This window comes from Onychomys torridus, chromosome 12, assembly GCF_903995425.1.
Source record: "Onychomys torridus chromosome 12, mOncTor1.1, whole genome shotgun sequence".
NCBI classification, from domain to species: Eukaryota; Metazoa; Chordata; class Mammalia; order Rodentia; family Cricetidae; genus Onychomys; species Onychomys torridus.
The window spans coordinates 74,348,970-74,369,673 of record NC_050454.1 but is presented as its reverse complement, the minus strand read 5'-3'; the positions used below and the strand labels follow the sequence as shown (position 1 = coordinate 74,369,673).

The following is a 20,704-nucleotide window of genomic DNA, read 5'->3' as shown; positions in this document are numbered from 1 at the left end:
GGCTTGTTTCTAGACAGCTTTTCTTAATTTTAAATTATCCCATCTACCTTTTGCCTCTGGGCTTTTCCCATTCTCTTACTTCTATAAATCTTACTCTTATTCTGAGGCTTGCTGTGTAGCTGGGTGGCTGTCCCCTGGAGTCCTGCACTTTCTCTGGCTCCTTCTTCCTCTCAGATTTCTCCTTCTATATCTTCTGTCTGCCAGCCCTGCCTATCCTTTCTCCTGCCTTGCTATTGGTCATTCTTTATTAGACCATCAGGTGTTTTAGACAGGCACAGTAACACAACTTCACAGAGTTAAACAAATGCAACATGAACAAAAGTAACACACCTTAAAATAATATTCTACAACAGCTCAGCCATGTCCTGAAGTTGCTGTGGTCTGCACTATTCTAGTTTTATTTCTTTTGCTGTGACAAATTTCTTTTGCAATTCCAAGTTACAGTCCGTCACAGTGGGGAAGTCAAGGCAGGCACTGAAAACACCATGTCCATAGTCAGGAGCAGAAAGAGGATCCGTGCATGGATCCTTGCTCCTTTGCTTGTCTTTCTTTTGACTCAGCTGGTTTTCTCATTCTTACACAATCCAGGGCCCAGCCCATAAGATAGTGCCACCAACTTCGTGCTGGATCTTCTCACCTCACTTAGTAATCAAGACAACCCCCAAAGGACATGCCCACAGGGCAGCCTGATCTAGATAGTTCCTCATTGAGATTTCCCATATGAGTCTCGGTTTAATAAAGTTGACAGTCAAAACTGTCAAGCAAAGAGACTTCCAGTTCTCTCCTGACTATGACACTCAGTTCTAGAGTGTTTTGTCTTCTGTTATCACATGGAAAGCCTTTTCCACATTCCCTGGCTTGGGTTGCTTAGTCATGCATTCCTTTGGAGCACTCAGCAGATAGAATCCTGACTGTTCTCTTAGTCCTCCAGGCTAAAGTGTCCTGAAGCATGGCACTAGACTTACCCAAGGCCTGGTCCATTGAGCTAGTCTCAATGAATGTCCCTGAGGGGTGGTTTTTGTTATTGCCTTTTTTATGACTTTTCCCCGACCTACCATGTCACCCAACCATTCCTGCATTTTAAGAAAGCTGAACATGGATTTGTTTTTCTTTTGTGTGGAACAGTCTCTGTCACCAGAGCCTGTGCCATATGTGATAACTGTAACATAGTGCCAAGTCTGCAACTGAGAGAAGTCGTCTCCAGAGTTCGACCCTCTGGCTGCTTTCAGTGGGTTCCCCAGGATCTCACATAAGCTCGTGCCAAACAGTCTGGTTAGCTTTCTGTTGTTTTAGACATATGTAATTCACTTGGAGGCTGACTGAGCCCCGAGGAGAGGAAGCCTAGATCACAGAGAGGAGCCATTCCATAGCATGAAATTCCATTATTCTGTATTCATATGTTCCCATAGATGGCAGACACAAAATATTTCTGAACAAGTCTGGGATTCCTTTTGCTTGAGACTGGAGATTGCAGGCTTTTTCTTCCTTCCTCCCTTCCTTCCTCCCTCCCTTCCTTCCTTCCTTCCTTCCTTCCCTCCCTCCCTCCCTCCCTCCCTCCGTCCTCTCTTTCTTTCTTTCTTTCTTTCTTTCTTTCTTTCTTTCTTGCTTGCTTTCTTTCTTTCTTTCTTTCAAGTGTCTTATTACATAGCCTTGGCTGTCCTAGAACTTACTATGTAGACCAGGTTGACCTTGAAATCACAGAGATCTGCCCCCCTATGCCTCTGCCTCCTGTGAGCTGGCATTCACCACCATGCTTAGCTGCATAGCATAAAGAATAGATTGATGCTACATTATTAAGCCCAGTGGTGTGAGGTCCAAGAGGGTTGAAAAGTCTTAAAAATATGAGGAGTGGCCAGAATCCTCCACGTCTCTTATTTCTTTACTAGAATTGAATGTTTTTAACCTTTTCTATGCAGTCATTTAAAGGATTTCACAAGCTGGCTCTTGGGTTATGGCCTTCAACAGCAAACTATATATTTAATTGAGCAATATTTCTTACATATATTTATAGTTTCAAAGATTTTACTATTCTTAGCAAGACTGCTTTCAGGATATGGAAGGATAAATCCAGATATGACCAAGTTTTATTTAGTTCACATTACACACAATTGAATTGGCAGAAGAATAATGTGGGGAAAAATCCCCGGAAATCTGGGTGGAATTAATTAGCCCTGCAGAATGACAGTTACTTCATTCCTAACAATATGTTTGGGGTAATGTCAGTTTCTTAGAAAGCTCAAATGTAAAATTACAGTGCTAGCACCCACGTTTTTATTTGAGTTGAAAACTGTAATGTTGAACTACAGTCTCTGTGCTGATCCAAGCAGATTTCTTAGCTAGTGATGATTTCCATGTTCTGACTTAGGACGCTTTGCTGAAGAGTTCAGTTCTGTTCAGGAGGGCAGTGTCAAAGAAGCTGCTCTCTGATGAGCCCCTAGTGGATATCATGTTCACAAAATGTGTTTTTCTCCATGCTGTTCTTGGGGATCACAGCTGTCCTTCCTCCTGCCTCAGTTTCCTTTAGCCTTGCTCAGACTCAGGATCACCAAGAGAAGTCAGGGAAGTCAGAAGTCTAGGGAAGCCCACACCTCATGCACAGAGCCAACCTAAGACTGGGTTTTGTAAAAGGGAATCAACCACATTACGAAAGTAACCTAGAGACATGGTAGGTGCTGAGACTGTATGGAGTGATGTTTGCATGGCTTTTTGAGTGTCATGGAAGGGCAGAGTGAACAGAATGTAGGGACAGATGACTTCATCTCTCCCTGCCTCCCTGCTCTCCCATTATTAGGACATGGTGCTGGTGCACAGTGTGGAAATGACTGGCCATAAGATGATCTACTTGCCTAAGAAAAAGTGCTGACAGATGTGAGCATGTCCTATGATCCCACTTGCTTGCCACCACAGGCCACTGTGAACTATCCAACAGCACTGCTTGATGGAACACACTATCAGGCCAATGACAGCCATGTATCGCATGATGCTCTCGAACCAATAAACCTTAAAAAATAAAAAGTATGTATGCTCATGTGTGCAGGTGTATGTGGTGGGGCAGTGTGTGCATGCGTGTGTGTGTGTGTGTGTGTGTGTGTGTGTGTGTGTGTGTGTGTGTGCATGCGCACGCAGGTGTGTGTATGCCACAGAGTATGTGTGGAAGTCAGAGGACAAATTTTGGAAATCATTTCTATGTCTTTCCCTTGTTGTGGAGTCCCTCTTCTGTCTGCCATAGTTTGTACTCCAGGCTTCCAGGTGATTCTTTGGTCGTTCCCTCCCACCTCCCTATGGTGGGATGCTAACCACCACATCTGGCATCTTTTTATGTGGAATCTGCAATAAAATCAGGTCATCAAGCTCATGTGGAAAAGCTCCTTTACCTGCTGAGCAATCTTAATGGCACCTACATTAATCTTCTTTGAGCTAAGGTTACCACTGTCCTGGTACTTGCCAGGTAGGCTATGTTGATACCAGCAAGCTCTAGGAATCTTATTTCCATCTCCCTAGCACTGAGATTGTGAGCCTGTAATACCACACTTGGCCTTTTAGACATGTGTTCTGAGTATCAAACTCAGGTTCTTATGCTTGTAAAGGAAGCACTTTACCAAGTGAACAAACCCAGCTCTAACCAACTATAGTTGCTGAATCCAGGGTGAATGAGGTCATGAATATGTCAGGTATATTTTACAAGGGAGGAAGCTATCCCTTCTGCATCTTTTTGTTAAGATTTTACTAGACAGAAGGGTACAGCACATATGGGCACTAGACAGTGGGCTCTTCAGTATCTCAGTGCCCTGGAGAAGTCTATCACTAATCAATAGGCACCTGTCTATCTATATGATACCATTGATGCCATAGGTGGCTTTATGGTATTGGTACTAGTTCTCCTGAATTCTGGGTCTGTAAGCCTATAGATCATTTGCCATTGGCCTCTAGGAAGTGTTGGAGAGTGGGTGTGTGAGATTGCCCACAACCAGGTGTTTGGGATGCACAGATTAATGACACCTTCTGATGTGTCTCATCTAGACTGAGTAAGCCTCATGGGATCAAACTCCCATCCCCATCTCCACAGTGAAGGGCTGAGGCTTGTCTTGAACCTCTGGGTACCTGTATGTCTGCTGGGAGTTAGTCTGTTTTTCTCAGCTTCCATAAATAGTCTGTTCCCTAATTGTGAATGATGGTCCCAGCATGTTTAAAACAGATGTAATTTTGTGAAACAGAAGTTCCATAAAGAAAACTCTGAAAGATTGGAAGATTATGAATGGGCATTTAAAATATCATAGTAACATGAGATGAGGCAATGGAAATATGGTGGACAGGTAGCACTTGTCAGACATGTTTCCAATGCTACGTGTTTGGTAAAATTAAATCACTGCATTAGTTACCTTTTCATTTGCTGTGACAAATACCAACAAAGGCAACTCAAGGAAGGAAGGGTTTATTTTGCCTCAGTTTGAGGCTACAGTCCATCCTGTTGGACTTGTCATGGCAGCAGAAGTGTGAAGTGGCTGGTCATACTGTGTCCACAGTAAAGAATCAGAAAGAGATGGTGCTGTTTGCTTTTGCCCTTTTTTTTTGTTTGTTTTTATTTTTTCTTCTCATTTCTACTGTATACCTTTTTCTTTTTTTCTCTTTATTATTATTACTATGTGTTTTAATTTTATACATCAGCCATGGGTTCCCCTGTCCTCCCCCCTCCCGCCCCCAGCCCCACCTTTCCTCCAGCCCCTCCCCTCCATTCCCATGTCCTCCAGGACCAAGACACCCCTGGGGATTCATTTAAACATGGTGGATTCAGTACAGGCAGGTCCTGTCCCCTCCTTCCAGGCTGAGCATGTGTCCCTGTGTAAGCCCAAGGTTCTGAACAGCCAGCTCATGCACTAAGGACAGGTCCTGGTCCCACAGCCTGGGTGCCTCCCAAACAGATCAAGCTATTCAACTGTCTCACTTATCCAGAGGGCCTGATCTAGCTGGGGGCTTCACAGCCGTTGGTTCATAATTCATGTGCTTCCATTCAATTGGCTATTTGTCCCTATGCTTTTTGCAATCTTGGATTCAACAATTCATGCTCTTGCAGTCCCTCCTCTTTCTCGACAGTTGGACACCTGGAGCTCCACCTGGAGGGAGGCTACCTAGAAAACGGGACCCTAGGAAAAGACCCAGGGATCACCCAATGACAGAGAAATGGATGAGATCTACATGAACAACCTGGATGACAGTGGGAGTAATGAAGGGCAAGATCTGGAGGAAAGAAAGCTTAGGGGAGCAGGAGATCCCAGCTGGATCAAGAACAGAAAGGGAGGAATAACAGACCATGATAAATGATGACCACATGAGAACAGGAATAGGCAGAGTGCTCGAGAGGTCTGCAGAAATCCGCAATGATATATCCTCTGTAGACTGCTGGCAATGGTCGAGAGAAAGCCTCATCTGACCTAGTCTGGTGATCAGATGGCCAAACACCCTAACAGCCGTCTTGGAACTCTCATCCAATAACTGATGGAAGTGGATGCAGAGATCCTCAGCCAGGCCCCAGGTGGAGCTTTTGCCCTTTTGATTCAGTCTAGGACTCAGTTCATAACAGCACCAGCTACATTCAGGGTGGGTCTTCCTACCTCTGTCAAAGCTCTCTGGAAGCACTCTCACAGTCTTACCCAGAGGTGTGTCTCCTGGATATTCCAAGTGCATATAGACTTTTATAGAATAAAAGCATTCATAGAATATAGTCTTGTGTCAATCAGTGATGAGGATACATTCTGAGAAACAACCCAAAATATAGTACATGAACACATGTGTTGTGATGGTGTTGGTCAATGGCTTGAGGTGACCTCTTGATATAATCAAGAAACATGAAAAACAAGATTGTCTTAGTTAGTGTTCTATTGCTGTGAATAGACACCATAACATTTAATTGAGGGCATGCCTACAGTTTCAGAGGCCTGGTCCATCATTATCATGGCAGGGAGAATGGTGGTAGGCACACAGGCAAGTATGGCCCTGGAGAAGTAGCTGAGAGCGTTACATGCTGATAGCTCTATATCTTGATCCATAGGCAACAGGGAGAAGGAGAGAGACAGAGACAGAGACACAGAGAGACAGACAGATATAGGCAGAGAGAGAGAGAGAGAGAGAGATACAGAGACAGAGACAGAGACAGGGAGACAGACACATGTATGGGAGGGTGCTGGGCCTGGTATGAGCTTTTGAAACTTCAAAGCCTATACCCAGTGACACACCTCCTCCAAAAAGGCAATGCCTATTTCAATAAGGCCATACCTCCTAGTCAGCAATCCCTTCAGCTTTGTTGACTTTAACACACTTCTCTCTTTGGGCTGGTTTCATGGTTGACCTGCAGCTTTCTTCTGTAGGCTTCACATAGCTCTGACTTCTTCATGTCTCCAGCATAACCCAGGTTTCACCTTCACAGCTTCAGGCAATGGCCTTTCTGGAGGGACACCCCTGCCACAAGCCTGGCCACAGTGGCTTTCCTTAACTGTGGAGTGGAATTCTACAATCTATTTCTTATGTCCTTCTTGACTTTAAATACAGAACCACTTGGTTAAAGCTGTCTTGCTAGGGCTGAAACCTGGCTCCTTCCTTGGATTACATTTGCATCAGCTTTCTTTTGTTGATGGTTTCTTTCACTGCATAAGCTTTCCTTTAATTCCTTTTCACAATTTGAAAGCTTAGCTGCATAGTGTCTTACCCTGAGGTTACTATTCCCTTTATCCCATTTAGCATCAGACTTTTCTTTTAATTTTTTATCTCCATGAACACAGGACTTGGCTCCAGCATTACACAGTCTGGTGCTTTTTTTTCTCTTCAAATGGTTCATTTGCATTTTTCTTTGCCCTGCTGGCACCTTTTCATTGTAGATCTGCATAAGGTTACCACTAATAATCACGTGACATGGTCAGTACTAGGAAGGGCTGCTGCCAGGTCACGCTGCATGCCATGCTACTCATTGTAAGTCCTTTTCATGTAAATTGGCAAACTGTGCATACAAGAAGTGATGAAACAAATATCCTGGTAGATCATGAATCTGGCAAGTGTCATGTATCATCAATAAATGGCCCAATACTGGTGGCATTTATAGCAGGGGTATGTGGGAAGACATTGGTCACAAAGCTGGAATCTGTAAGGAAGCCTGCACAACATCTTCAGTGGCAGGAAGACAGATGTCTACACATGTAGTGTTCTCCATCTGAGCCACATACATGCTCAGCCTCCCTCCAGAGCTCTGAGGCTCTGCTCCTAGTAGGGTGTGGCCCACCATACCCTCATATTTAGTGAACAGACTGAGTCTTGCTTGTCCAAAACCAGCTCCATTATCTTTTTTTTTTTTTTTTTATTTCATGTTCATTGACATTTTGCCTGCACTTATATCTGTGTGAGGGTGTTGGATCCCCTGGAACTGGAGTTACAGACAGTTGTGAGCTACCATGTGGGTGCTGGGAATTGAACCCAGGTCCTCTGAAAGAGAAGTCAGTGCCCTTAACCATCAAGCCATCTCTATAGCCCCATTATCTATATAAACAGTGCTAAGTCACTCACCCCAAATCATCTCAATTGAGTACTTGTAAGTAGCTGGGTGCATTCATTTATCAGACTTAGTAGCAACTGCACTTGACTCCAAAGCCCACATCCGCTCTGTCACACAGTCCTGAGAAAAACTAGATGAGGATGGGCAGGTCCTGATCCATCTATGAGGACCAGCCTTAGAACTCCACACACAGGAGGGAAGCTGTATTGACACCTAATCCAAAGATGAGAAAACATAAATCCTAAAAGAAAGACAGAATCCTGGTTCTGTTACTCATAGCTTCTGTCCTTCTACAGGGCACTCATCAGAACCTCCATGTTGTCTTTGGCAAGGGCTCCCATTTAATTTCACAGAACTGTTCTTCATAGAGCAAGGGATGACACCATGGGTCCTAATGCTGATTGCCTAGAACAGTCACTCCACTCTAGTGTTCTTGTCTCTGACCAGCACTTTTTCTCTCTGAGTTGCATGCTGGCGTGTGCTTCTCCTCTTAGAAGGGAGGGTGTCTGAGCAGCTCTGGTCACTGTACTTACACATGTTTGTATTTTGGGCTTTAACAGTTGAGTTTCATAGTTTCACATACAAACACTATACCTCATATGTTTGACATAGAGTAAAACACAGATACTCACTAAATGAGCTTAAAAAAAAAAAACAGATGTGTAGGGACAGGTTTGTAGATTTGATTCCTGGGCATTAAAGCAGAAATGATTTAAGTCAGAAGATGAGTAAAATATTTCTGAGAGTAATCAAAGAAGAACACGAAGACACTCCTGTGATCTCTGTAGAGAAACATGGGGTTCTGTGTATGACTTGGCATGTTGTAACTGCATAGGCACTTGGGTAAATTGTCTGCAAAGACAAACATCCAGGTCAGAGCAGAAATGGCAGAGTGGAAGCATGGCATGATGCCTTGTCATAGTTCTCTTTATTACCACAAATTTTCAACAAAATGTGCATTGTGGCTATGACATTTCATTTTCTTTTAAAATGCTTTGTATGTCATATTTAGTTTTTACCTTTTAAAATGGTGGCTTGTTTCATTCAAAACTGGGTCTTAATGTAGCTGGTAAATAGAGCCTTCAGTCCTAGGGTTTCACTGTGGTGTTTCACTCCCTACTTCTTGTTATGGAGGGCCCATTTGCAGTTGGAGCCTGCGCCCCAGAATGAAAACTGCCAGGCCCTAGTCTCCAGGAAATATAGCTTCTATTGAGGAGGAGGAGGGGAATCCATGCATCTGAAATTAATACAGAATACAGCTGTGGTCACCAGAGATGGAGCAGGTCATGGGACATGCACTAAAGGCTCTTAAGTCCCCCTGAGATTGCCTCTCTGCTGCAGAGTATGAACATAGCATCACTCCTTCCCTCCCAGGTCCAGACTCTCTGTAGTGCTTTGAGCAATGCTAAGCCACCCAGTCTAGTGGAGTCCCCTGTTGTTTCTCAGAGTAACCCTGAGAGGCCAGGCTGACTACAGGTCTGTGTTATCTCTTGCAGTTTTCAGTGAAGAGCCCCACTCCAGCCTCTACTTTGTCAATGCATCGCTGCAAGAGGTAGTGTTTGCAAGCACGTCGGGGACGCTGGTGCCCTGCCCGGCTGCAGGCATCCCTCCTGTGACTCTCAGATGGTACCTAGCGACGGGCGAGGAGATCTACGATGTTCCCGGGATCCGCCACGTCCATCCCAACGGCACTCTCCAAATTTTCCCCTTCCCTCCTTCAAGCTTCAGCACCTTAATCCATGACAATACTTACTATTGCACAGCTGAAAACCCTTCAGGGAAGATTAGAAGTCAGGATGTCCACATCAAGGCTGGTGAGTACCCCCGCTTCCCTGGGCCTACTTGGATGGGGGGAGAAAGACAGAATGGCTGAAGACCTGGGGACCTCGTTAGCTCATGGGGATACTGCTGATGCTGGTGGTTACAGTTTCCTTCACTAGATTTTAGTGTCCAGGAGTGCTGGAACTAAATATAGAAAGGAATGGTTTGTGGGCAGGGAAGAAGGCTCTATACAGGTATGGGGACCTAAGCTTGTATTCTGCCACCAACATACAAGTAAAAAAGGCAGATGTGGCCACATCCCTGTAACCCCAGCACTGTAAAGGGTGGAGAAGGAGGGTCTCTGTGGGTTTGTGACTGCCAGCCTAGCTCAGGGTTCAGAGAGAGGTCTGGTCTCAGGAGGAATAAGGTGGAAAAGAATAGAGCAGAACCTGCTGTGATCCTCTGTCCCTGTGCCATGAGTACATATGTATACTCACGTGTCCAAAGATTATACTCGTGCACTCATGTGAATTTAATGGTTACCATGCCAACTTTATTGTATTTTTACATGACTGTACTTCAACTCATGTTTCCATTGGCTCACCCCTGTGTATGCATCCACTCAGTTCCCTGCTTGTCTATCCCATGTGCTTCCTGGAGGGAGGGAGGAGAGAAATTAAGGCCACTATTGGAGCAGAGAAGAAAACAAACATAGCCTAAATGCATGCTATAATGGAAAGAGAATTGATCCAATAGTCTCACTTTGCCATTGATATAAAAAGGCTATGTTCACCTTCCTGATGGCATTACGTGTTGCTGAAATGTGTTCCTTTTAAGAACATACTATACCTTGCTGGGTGGTGGTAGCACATGCTTTTAATCCCAGCATTCAGGAGGCAGAGGCAGGCGGATCTTTGTGAGTTCAAGGCCAATAGAGCAAGATCCAGGAAAGGCACAAAGCTACCGAGAAACCCTGTCTCGAAAAACCAAAAAACCAAAAAACCAAAAAAAAAAAAAAAAAAAAAAAAAAAGAACATGTTGTATCTTTTAAAGCTCATTCTTGTTACAAAGTCAGCTCCTAGATCCTAAGATTCATAGACCCCAGAGGCTTTCAGCACAGAACATACCATGGCCTTCTATGGTGTTAACAAAGCCCTGTAATGTAAACTCCCAGCTAGGAGAGCCCTGCTAGCAAATAGAATTTGGGTATCTGAAATGCCTGAGTGGTGGGGCATGGTGGTGGCATAACACAGTGAATGACCAGGTGTGATATTCACAGTTGTCCTAGTCAATACTGGGAGCTTAAGAATTTTTTCTTCAGTAGATGGGGAGGTGCTGCTGGAAGACACCAGGGCATGAGCAAAGTATGTGATGTATTTGGAATGTCTACATATGATCACTTTGATATAAACAATTATTCATTCAGGAGTGACTCACATTGCCAGCTTCTCAGTTCAAAAACCTGCAAAGAATGTACTAAGAACAAGTAGAAGACTGGCTTTAGCCAGGAGCTGGGAACATGAAATATGTCAAATTGCTAAAATAAGCAAATGAAATTTGGGTAGGGAACCTCTTAGCCTGACATCCTGGATACCTTTGGCAGCTGAGCTTATTATTGAGGTGCTAAGAGCTTTTATTTATAGTCTACAAAGTACAACTATAGAAAGACCTGGAAGTTCAGATAGCTTTCTCTGTGTTTGGATCCATGGTTTCTGACTTGGGTTTTCTGTCAGGTAGACTGGTTCAATGCTCAGTGCTCACTTGTTTTTGGTGTTGAGGGGTGGGTGAGTGGTGTATGTACATGTAACACTTACACTTACATTGGCTGTCTTCCTCAGTCACTTTCCACCTTATTGTTAAGAGTCTGAAGCTCATTGATTTGAGAAGCCTAGCTGGGAGAGGGCTCCAGGTATCTGCCTGTCTCTGCCCACCCTCCAACCCCAGCACTGGGATTGCAAGGATGGGCTACCAGGCCCAGCTTTTACATGGATTCTGGGGATCCCAACTCAGGTCCTTATGCAGCAAACACTTTACCCACCGAGCCATCACCCCAGCACCCTCACTTCAATTTCCTCTAAATTTGTTACAGAACCAATCGATTGTGCTGGATGCTGAAGCTTTGAAGGGATTGATGTGGCACCTGTGTGCCTGGTGTCCCCTTCTGCATTGTTGCATGGTTGCTGTTAGTGAACTTGAAACATGGACACCCGTGTCTCCACACCATCTTTTCTGATTTAATTATGCTTCCTGTTATGAACACATCATGCTTGTATTAATCCTTTATTTTATTCATCTAATTATTCTTCAGTACTGGGGATTGAACTCAGGCACTATCACATGCTAAGCAACCTCCTAGCACCACTGTAATCTTGGATTGCTTATTAAATGTTTGCAAATGCTGCTCCCCATGTCTGTAAAGACAGAGTCACATGGCCCTTCAAGGACAAATGAGGGAACACTGTGTCATCTCTGACAGCGAGGCACAGGCTGGAGCTGAAGGAGTTTTACTCATGGAGCCCCTGTGTCACCCATCAGAATTGTCCCTCTAGGCTGCTATGGGTATTATTCTGGAATCGCACCCACACGTTTTCTTCACAGCATGGGGTTCACATTCTCACCAATGTTCAGTAATTTATTTATTTTATTTTAAAATTTATTCTTTGAAAGTTTCGTACATGTATATAATGTATTTTGAGAATATTCTCCCCAATCCCATTTTTTTTCTCCCTCTAATTCCCCCTGGATATACTCCAACATCCCCCTTTATGTCTTTTTCTTTTTTATAACCCACTGAATTCAATTAGTGTTGCCCATATATACATGTGTCAAGGGCCTTCCTCTGGATCATAGTCAATTTATCACAGATCACACTCTTAAGGAAACTGACTCTCCCTCCTCCAGTAGCTATCAGCTTTCAAAAATCTCCTCAGCTTTAGTGGTATGGGGGTGGTTGTGATCTCCTCCCCTTCCATGCTGAAGTGTTGCATGGCTTAATCTTGTGTAGGTCTGATGCAGGTAACCACAGCTCTGAGAAGTTTATGAGTACAACAGACCTCTCCTCTTTTGCCCAGTTCCTCTCTGACCTCTGATTCTTACTGTCTTTGCATGATTCTGACTTAGGCTTCAGTGCCTGCAAGTGGAGCTGTTTCTGCTTCCTGTGCCTCATTAACATGCATTCATAGTTCTAACATAAAACACTTCTTTGTCCAAAGACTGGGTATACATGGGCCTCTGTCATGGTGCTGTCTCTTGCCTGTCTGTGTGTGCCATTTAGCAAATTGCAGTGAGTTGTAGGAGCTCAGGAAGTTCAAACATGTCCACCACATGCTTCCTCCTGAGGAAACTGTGGCTAATAGCATTAACGTATGGCCCAGGTGGAGTAGCAGAAGCCTTTTATCTGAACAAACAATAAAGCAAACAAAGGCGACACCCAGAAAGGTACAAATACACAAGCCTACAATTTCCTGGACTGGGCCCTGGAGGAGCAAGAACCAACTAGCCTGGGATTTGCCTCTGTTATATCTCATATTTCTTGATGGAGGACGTAGAAATCCACATGTGGATACTCACAGCAGCTTTATTCATAGGGAGCTCTTGTCCTTAAAGGGGACGGGTAATGATGGAGAGTCTCTTCTGTATTGATGGTTAGCTGGGCTCTTCTGAATCCTGTCTTCTCAGCCATACTCAGCCATAGTCCCCCATAGCTATTGTCCTGGTGTCTAGTTTTAGCAGGAACCCTGCTAAGCCATTTGCTGATATTTGATTAAGGTCCTGACTACCGCCACTCTTCCTGCATTTAATGCATACATTTTTGGTCTGCCTGTAGCAAGAATAGTATTGTGCTAGTTTAAGAAGAATTTACCTATCTTTGATGTCTCTTTGTACTAATTTTATATCATAAAATGTAATTGAACATTTAAGCGAAGATGATACTTGTGTCTTGTGTGGTATGCAGAAGGGGAATGTCTGACAGCCAGGGCATTAAACCCTAACATAAAGTCAGGGAAATCTAATAGCACAATTCTTTTACTAAACGTGTCACGCCATAATACCATCCTATTAGAGATGGTGATGAGCTAAAGATACAGACTATTAAGTCTGAAGCAGTATTAAAATAACTCACGAGGTAATAAGTCAACCAAGAAGGGAAATGGTAGTCCTAAAAAAAAAAAAAAAAAAAAACAGTTTAAAACTTGGGACTTGGTGAAGCAGTTAAAGCACTGAAGCTCTTACAGAGGACCTGGGTTCTGTTCTCAGCACCCAGGTGCAGGCTCACAACCAACTGTAGAAACTCCTGTTCCAGGAGATCTGATGCCCTCTTCTGGACTCTGGGGTCACTGCACACACTTGTTACATACTGTAAGGACATGAAAAATAACCATACATGTAAAAATAAACAAATCTAAAGCAACAGTAATCCAAAAGAAAGAAAATTAGAAAATATAAAGTAGATATCAGTGACGATAAAGCAATCAGAGAGCAAAACAATGAAATTAAATGTAAGGATATTCAATGTTAGAGTCACATGCAAATATTCAAGTCATGTCAATCACAAGGCAAAGATGGCAAGAATGGATTCAACACCACGTGAGAGAAATTCTCTTGAAACAAAGACACAGACAGTACCTGAGACCACAGACTTTGTTCCTCAAAGAGGTTTTATTTAGCTCACACTTTAGAAGGCTTCAAATCCAAGGCAGGATGGCTGCACCTGGTAAGGGCCACTTAACATGGTCACAACCATGGCAGAAAATGAAAGGGAAGTTACTACAGGGACAGACAAGAAGCTTATGTTTCAGAGCCACATTTATTATCATGGTGACTTGGGCTCATGGGAACTGACTGAGAGGCCACACTGATAACCCAGTCAGCTCCCACTATTGGCACTTCATTAAGCTTCCAACGCCTGTCATTACCATCACAGTGGGGAGGAAGATGCCGGAACACAGTCTTTCAGTGAGCACACTCCTGTCATGTCCAAATCACACCAAGTAGGTTCAGATTAAAAGGGTAGGGGAAATACCATGGGCATCCAGGCAAATCTGGGTAGACTACTACCAGAAAGATGGAGTAGATTTACTGTTTACTATCAGGCAAGTGTGTTTTCTATCCAAGAATAACACACAACTAAAGAGGTCATTTCATAAGGTAAGAAGATAATTAAATAAGATATTATGACTATCATGAATTTTACGCAAACTGATACAACATCAGTGAGAAGAAGGTGGATTACAGTTATAGCTGAGGAACTCAGTGCCCCTCTGTTGGTGATTGATAGAAGCAGAAACAGAACAACTAGGAATAGAGAGCCCTTGAGTGAGATCACCGATCAACTTGATCAGCTCATATTTACATAAAGAATGGTCTATTCAACAGCACAGCACATTCTCTTCTGGAATACACTGACATTTATTACAACATCCTGGGCAGTCAAACAAGTTTTAGATGACTCTTACATTATATAATACATGCTATTTGATCAAAGTGGAATTAAATTAGAAATTAATATCAAATCTCTGTGAAATCACCAAATATCTGGGTACAAAATACACTTCTAAATGGTATATATCTTAGGGTAGAGAGATAGCTCAGGGGTCAGGTGCTTCCTGCTCTTTTAGAGAACTGGGGTTTGGTTTCCAGCACCATGTTAGGTGGTTCACAATGACCTGTAACTCCTGCTCCAGGGAATCCAACACCTTCCGGTTTTTGTGGGTACCCACATTCAAGTTCTTAGACACATATGTACACATAAATAATATTAAACCATGATCTATATTTTAGAAAACTTAGAAGTTTACAGAAATAATTGAACTTTGGATCAATCCCAGGGACCACAAGGAAGTTAAAAAAAAAAAAAAAAAAAAGCAGGGGTAGGGGAGCTGGAGGAGGGATCCTGACTTGTAAGATCATGTATTGGGAAGGGAAGGGACTGGCAAGGCCCCACCTGTCCCTGAGAATATATTGGCAGTTAACAGCTGCTGGGGGAGGGAGATACATTTTCTTTAGTATTGTAGTTGCTAGGAAGAGGCTCGTGTACCTGTAATAACATCTCACATTTCTGTAAGCAACTCTAACAAAATGCATTGGGTCACCAATGAAATAAAACACACACAAAAGTGGGAGGGAGATGGGATATGTTGGAAGAGGATAAGAGAAGATAATAGGGTAAATGTGATCAGATGCTTATGTATATGTATGAAAATGCAATCAAACCAATTATCATGCATAATTAATATATGTTAATACAAATGTTACAAAATTAATTGGGATCTTACCAAAGTAGTATAGACTGCATAGCTCTGAACACCTATGAAGTTACATGTGAAGAGAGGTCTTGAAAGGTGATCTTATTTTCTATTTTAAATATAAAGAGGAAATTAGAATATATAATATATACATTGGAAATATAATAAAAGAAAACAAAGGTTGTTGGAGTAAGAAACACAGAGAAGAGTTTTTTTTTTGGATCTGGTCTGGAAGCATCAGAGGATCCCATAGAATTAGAAATGGATTCTTTCAAAGGAGTTGATAGGGGTTGGGGATTTAGCTCAGTGGTAGAGCGCTTGCCTAGCAAGTGCAAGGCCCTGGGTTCAGTCCTCAGCTCTGGGGGAAAAGAAAAGACAAAATATCAAAGGAGTTGATAAAATGTACACACTGCTGGTCAGATGGAAGAAGAAATGAGAAAGAATAAAGGAAGTGACTTCTCTACACTGGGAAGGACATCCACACATGTTTTACAAGTGTTAAAATGATTATAAGTGAATATTAAGAACAAATAGAGATCAATAAATCCACAACATATATGAAGTGAACAATCCCTCTAAAGACTCAAAATCTCAAAACTCACTTGAGAATTAAAGAATTGAATTTGTGGGCAAAAATTTCCAGTGATTAAATCTAAGGATCTTACAGCTTCACTTGGACTTCTAATAAACATTTGATACAGAAATAATAAAAATTCTAAGGTGATTATTCCAGGAAATTGAACAAGAATTAATATTTCCTCAAATCATTCTAGGCTAACATTACCCTGATTCAAACATGACACATGTATTATGAGAAAATAAAACTATAAGCAAGTGTCTCTCAAATGTGGCTATAAAATTCCTCAAACCTTTGGCAAATTGAATCAAATAACATATAAAAGACACTCCATGCAAGGAGTATCTCCAGAAGGCACAAATAGCTTCAGACTTGAAAACTGATCAGTTAATTTACTCTATTGCCATATTAAATATAAGAGAAAAAAAGTAGATCATTTCATATGGTGCAGAAAATTATTAGACAGATCTGCATCTCATGATTAGGAAGCAGAAATCTCAGAAGTCTTGGCGTAGACAAGGCTTTTCTCGTTCTAACAAAGGCAGAAATACGTGTCTGCTTAACATCAGAAATGATGGTCAAAGACTCAATGCTTCCCCAAAAGTCAGGAACAATACCAGGTTCTGCTTTGACTGGCTCTGTTTTGGAAGTTGTAGCCAGAGCAGTGTGATAAGAAAAGAAATAAAATATTGCAAAGACTGAAGCTTAGGATGGGGATGAGGCTCAGTGAGCAAAGTTCGCTGTGCAAGAATGAGGAGAGGTGCTGGGTCGCCACTATGTGCCCAGTGGACGTGGTGGCCACAAAGATCGAAAAAACGTCAAGATGGGTTGCCACTGTGTGCCCAGTGGGCGTGGTGGCCTCCTGTAATTCAGTTGGGAAGGTGAATTGGGATTTCTTCAGCAGGCTCAGTCAGTGAGCTCTGGACTCATGAAGGGACCCTTCCAGGATTAATAAGATAGAGGTTGAGAAACACTCCAGATGTCAACCTCAGGCTTCCATATGCCTGTGCACACACATGAATATATATCAGTCAAACAACCACAAATGCACACATACAATATACCTTACTCCCCCCTCTAAATTAAAAAAGATTACTCATACATCTCTGTCAATGTAATTATGAATGTGGGAAATCTGATATGATACATTAAAAAAAAAACACTTTGATTAATAAGTAGGTCTGTCAAGACCATGGTAATCAACTCAACACAAACAATCTTTAAAAGTATTTACAATAGAATCAAAACTAAGCAATACTCAGGAATAACTTCACCCCAAATTTGAGAGAACATTACATACAATTCCAAAAGCCTGCAGCAACTACCAGAGGCAGAAATCAAAGGAGAAATATTTTTTCATGAGCCAGGGATTCAGAGTTAAGGTGTCACCTCTTTCCAAAATGTCTATGAATTCAAGAGAAGCCCCAAGATGCCCAGAAGGCTTTTGAAAAACAAAAATCAAGTCGATTCTAAAATACATATAGAAACAAAAAGTATATAGAATGGTCAAAACAATCTTAGAAAGTGAGTAATTACTCAGAAAAGCCAGCATCGTTTATCTTAATATTTATTGTAAGGATAATGATTATAAATGAAAGCAATACAGCACTATGGATAGCAAGAAGTGACGAAAGATGCCCAGGTAATCCAGTGGATAATGGACAGTTGTCTTGACAAATGAGGCTGATAAACTTGTGTATCCATGCATTCAAAGTTAAGGCTTGGCCCAAGCCTAAAGCAAATCTTCAAATCAACTCAAAAGTGATTTCTGGATCTAAACACCAAGCAGCAGTTGTGGAAATCACCGAATAGAGATGGCAAGAACTACATAAAGTCTTGTGTGGAAGATTTCCTACGTGTGACTTTGCCTATTACATAATCTGTAATAGATGACTATGCCAGTAGCTGGTGGCTGTCAGGATAGGTAACCTCACAGCTGGTGTGCAGACTACTCACTGTGGGACAAGGGGTCTGAGCACAGTTGAGGTCTATCTTTACCTTGTGATAGTCCCTTTTTCTTCAGGAGTATGACATTAAGTAGCAAATAAAAACAGGGTAAAAGAAAGACCACACAAGAAAGAAAATTGTACATTTTAATATCTTTATCTTTTAAAAATGATTTATTTTACCTTTATTCCTGTGTTTATGAGTCTGTCTGTATGTGTGTGTATGCACAGGTGCCTATGGAGTCCAGAAAAAGGCATCATATTCTCTGGAGCTGAAGCAACAAATGAGAGCTGCCATGTGGTTGCTGGGAACTGAACCCAGGTCCTCTGAAGAGCAGCCAGTGCTCTTAACTACTGAGCCATCTCTCCAGCCCCTATATTTTAATATCTTTTAATTGAACCCAAAATTTCTTTTTTCTCTTGGTCCCAGAAATTGTGTAGTTGACTTTGGTCAAACTTTGAATTAAATTAAATTTTACATTACAAGAGGATATTTTAAAATCATGTTTCAAAGAGGGTGCTGCTACCACAGATGTATATCAGCAAAAGAGGGAGAGGTGCATCCATGCTAGTCCTCTTATTCAGCAAGTAGTCCTGGTTTGCCCTCTGGTAATCACTACAGTCTCTTTTTTTCTGACCCCTGACTCCACACCTCATATGGTTGATGGAAGACCTAGTGAATGCAGTGGAGGCGTGGAGGTGTGGCAGCCCTTGGTTGAGAGCATCTGTATTAGTTACTCTGAGCTTGGACCTGCAGCCCCTGGAGGACTGCTTGGTGATTGGCACCATGGCACACAAGCAAGATTTTGCAGTCCTAAGAATATCATTACAGGCCCAGCACTGAGCCAGAGATGGGTTGCTGGGACCTGGTCTGCACAGATAAGGGAGGGGATTCTGTGCTGCAAAAGGGGTGGGGGCAGGGACTCCACTGCAAGCTCACAGTTGTGTACCTGCTTTCTCTGGACTCCCTGTGTCCCTCTCCCTCACAACTTTTCTGGGGTCATGTCCTTAACCCTACATCTCTCAGAGCTCCTTCTAGGGAGAACCCAACTTAGTACACTTTGGCATCCACAGACTTGCATTCCTAGGAGGTCACTGGAGTTGATGCAGGGTTGTGGATAAGGAGTGATGACCATGTTTACTGAGCATTTGCTATGTGCCTGTGTCAGAAGTGTTTACAGTGGTATGTGTATGTATGTATGTTCATGAGGGTATATGCACATGTATGCTTTGCAGGCAGAGTTCAGAGGTGGATGTTAGATATCTCAGTTGTTTTCTAACTTGTTTTTTGAGACAGTCTTTCATTGAACCAACTCTGTTAGGCTGGCTGCCAGTGAGCTCTGGGCATCTTCCTGTCTCCTTGTCCCCGGCACTATGTGGGTGCTGGAGATCTGAACTCAGGACCTCTGGTTTACCCAGCAGGCAGTCTACTGACTGAGCCATCTCCCCATCCCCTATGATGTCTTTTAGGTAGATTGTTCCATTGTTGGTCTTTAGAATGAATGATAGGGGGAGATGTTTGGACACAAGGTATTAGTGAGCCAAGTGACATCACTGCTTTCAGACTTGGAACTGAACTAATAGGGGAATAGAAGCGATAATCACAGAGGCTTAAAATCATGACTCTCAAGGTAGCTTTTGCGCTAGAGAGACCAAGGTGGCTAAAGAAGAGAAGTTACTCCACAGTGTCCATGCAGGCTCCTAAGGCTGAAGGGTCTCCCAGGAGCTGGGGTAAGGTTGCAGCTGGTCACCTTGTAGTTTGGGCCCTGAAGCTCAGGCCTAAGGAACAGTCTTGCACACTGTGCTGGCTAGATTTATGTCAACTTGACACCAACTATATCATGTGAGAGGAGGGAACCTCGATTGAGAAAATTCTTCCAAAGATCAGCTGCAGGCAAGCCTGTAGAGCATTTTCTTAACTAGAGATTGAGGAGGGAGGGCCCAGTCCATTCTGGGTGATGTCATCCCTGGGCTGTTGGTCCTGGGTTCTATAACAAAGCAGGATGAGCAAGCATGGGGAGCAAGCAGTAAGCAGAGACCCACCCCTACCCAACCCCATGGCCTCTGCACCTGATCCTGCCTCCGGGTTCCAGTCCTGCCAGAGTTCCTATCTTGGCTTCCTTAAGTAATGGACTACAATATGGAAGTATAATCCAAATAAACCCCTTTTCCCTAACTTGCTTTGGTCATGTTTTATCTCAGCAGTTGTAACCACATCTAAGACAGAACTTGGGGCCAGGATTGTGGGGTATTGATATGACAGATCTAACCATATATTTTGGGGAGGGTTGTGGAAGGACTTTGGAACTGCAGGCTAGAAAAGCCATTGAGCATTCAAACCTTAGTGAGATGTTCTAGGGGGTGTGGAAGACAAGAATATTGAGAGAAATTTAGAGGATGAAGGCCTTGCTTGTGAAGTTCCAGAGGGAAGTTTGAGAGTCGTTTAGACTATCAGGGTCATTGCATAGTTTGAATTAAGAATCTGTGGTTCTGGACATCTGGTCCTGAAGAGTTAACTGTGTTTAACAAATTACCAGAACCACTGAAGAGAAATCGTTTCATTACTGGGACAATTGATGCTGGTTAGCTACAGCTGAGAAATTAGCAGTGATTGAGAAGATATCATCATCATTGAGGT

General features: G+C 42.8%; 1 protein-coding gene across 3 annotated transcripts in view; it reads left to right on the top strand.

Annotated features, from left to right (window-relative positions):
* Positions 1-20,704, top strand: part of Dscam (DS cell adhesion molecule) — a 625,088-nt gene that overhangs the window by 109,834 nt on the left and 494,550 nt on the right. For all 3 annotated transcript variants that reach the window (XM_036203115.1, XM_036203114.1, XM_036203116.1), the window contains exon 2: positions 9,034-9,351. In XM_036203115.1, coding sequence (XP_036059008.1) covers positions 9,034-9,351 — 318 coding nt within the window. The remainder of the gene's footprint in view (positions 1-9,033; positions 9,352-20,704) is intronic.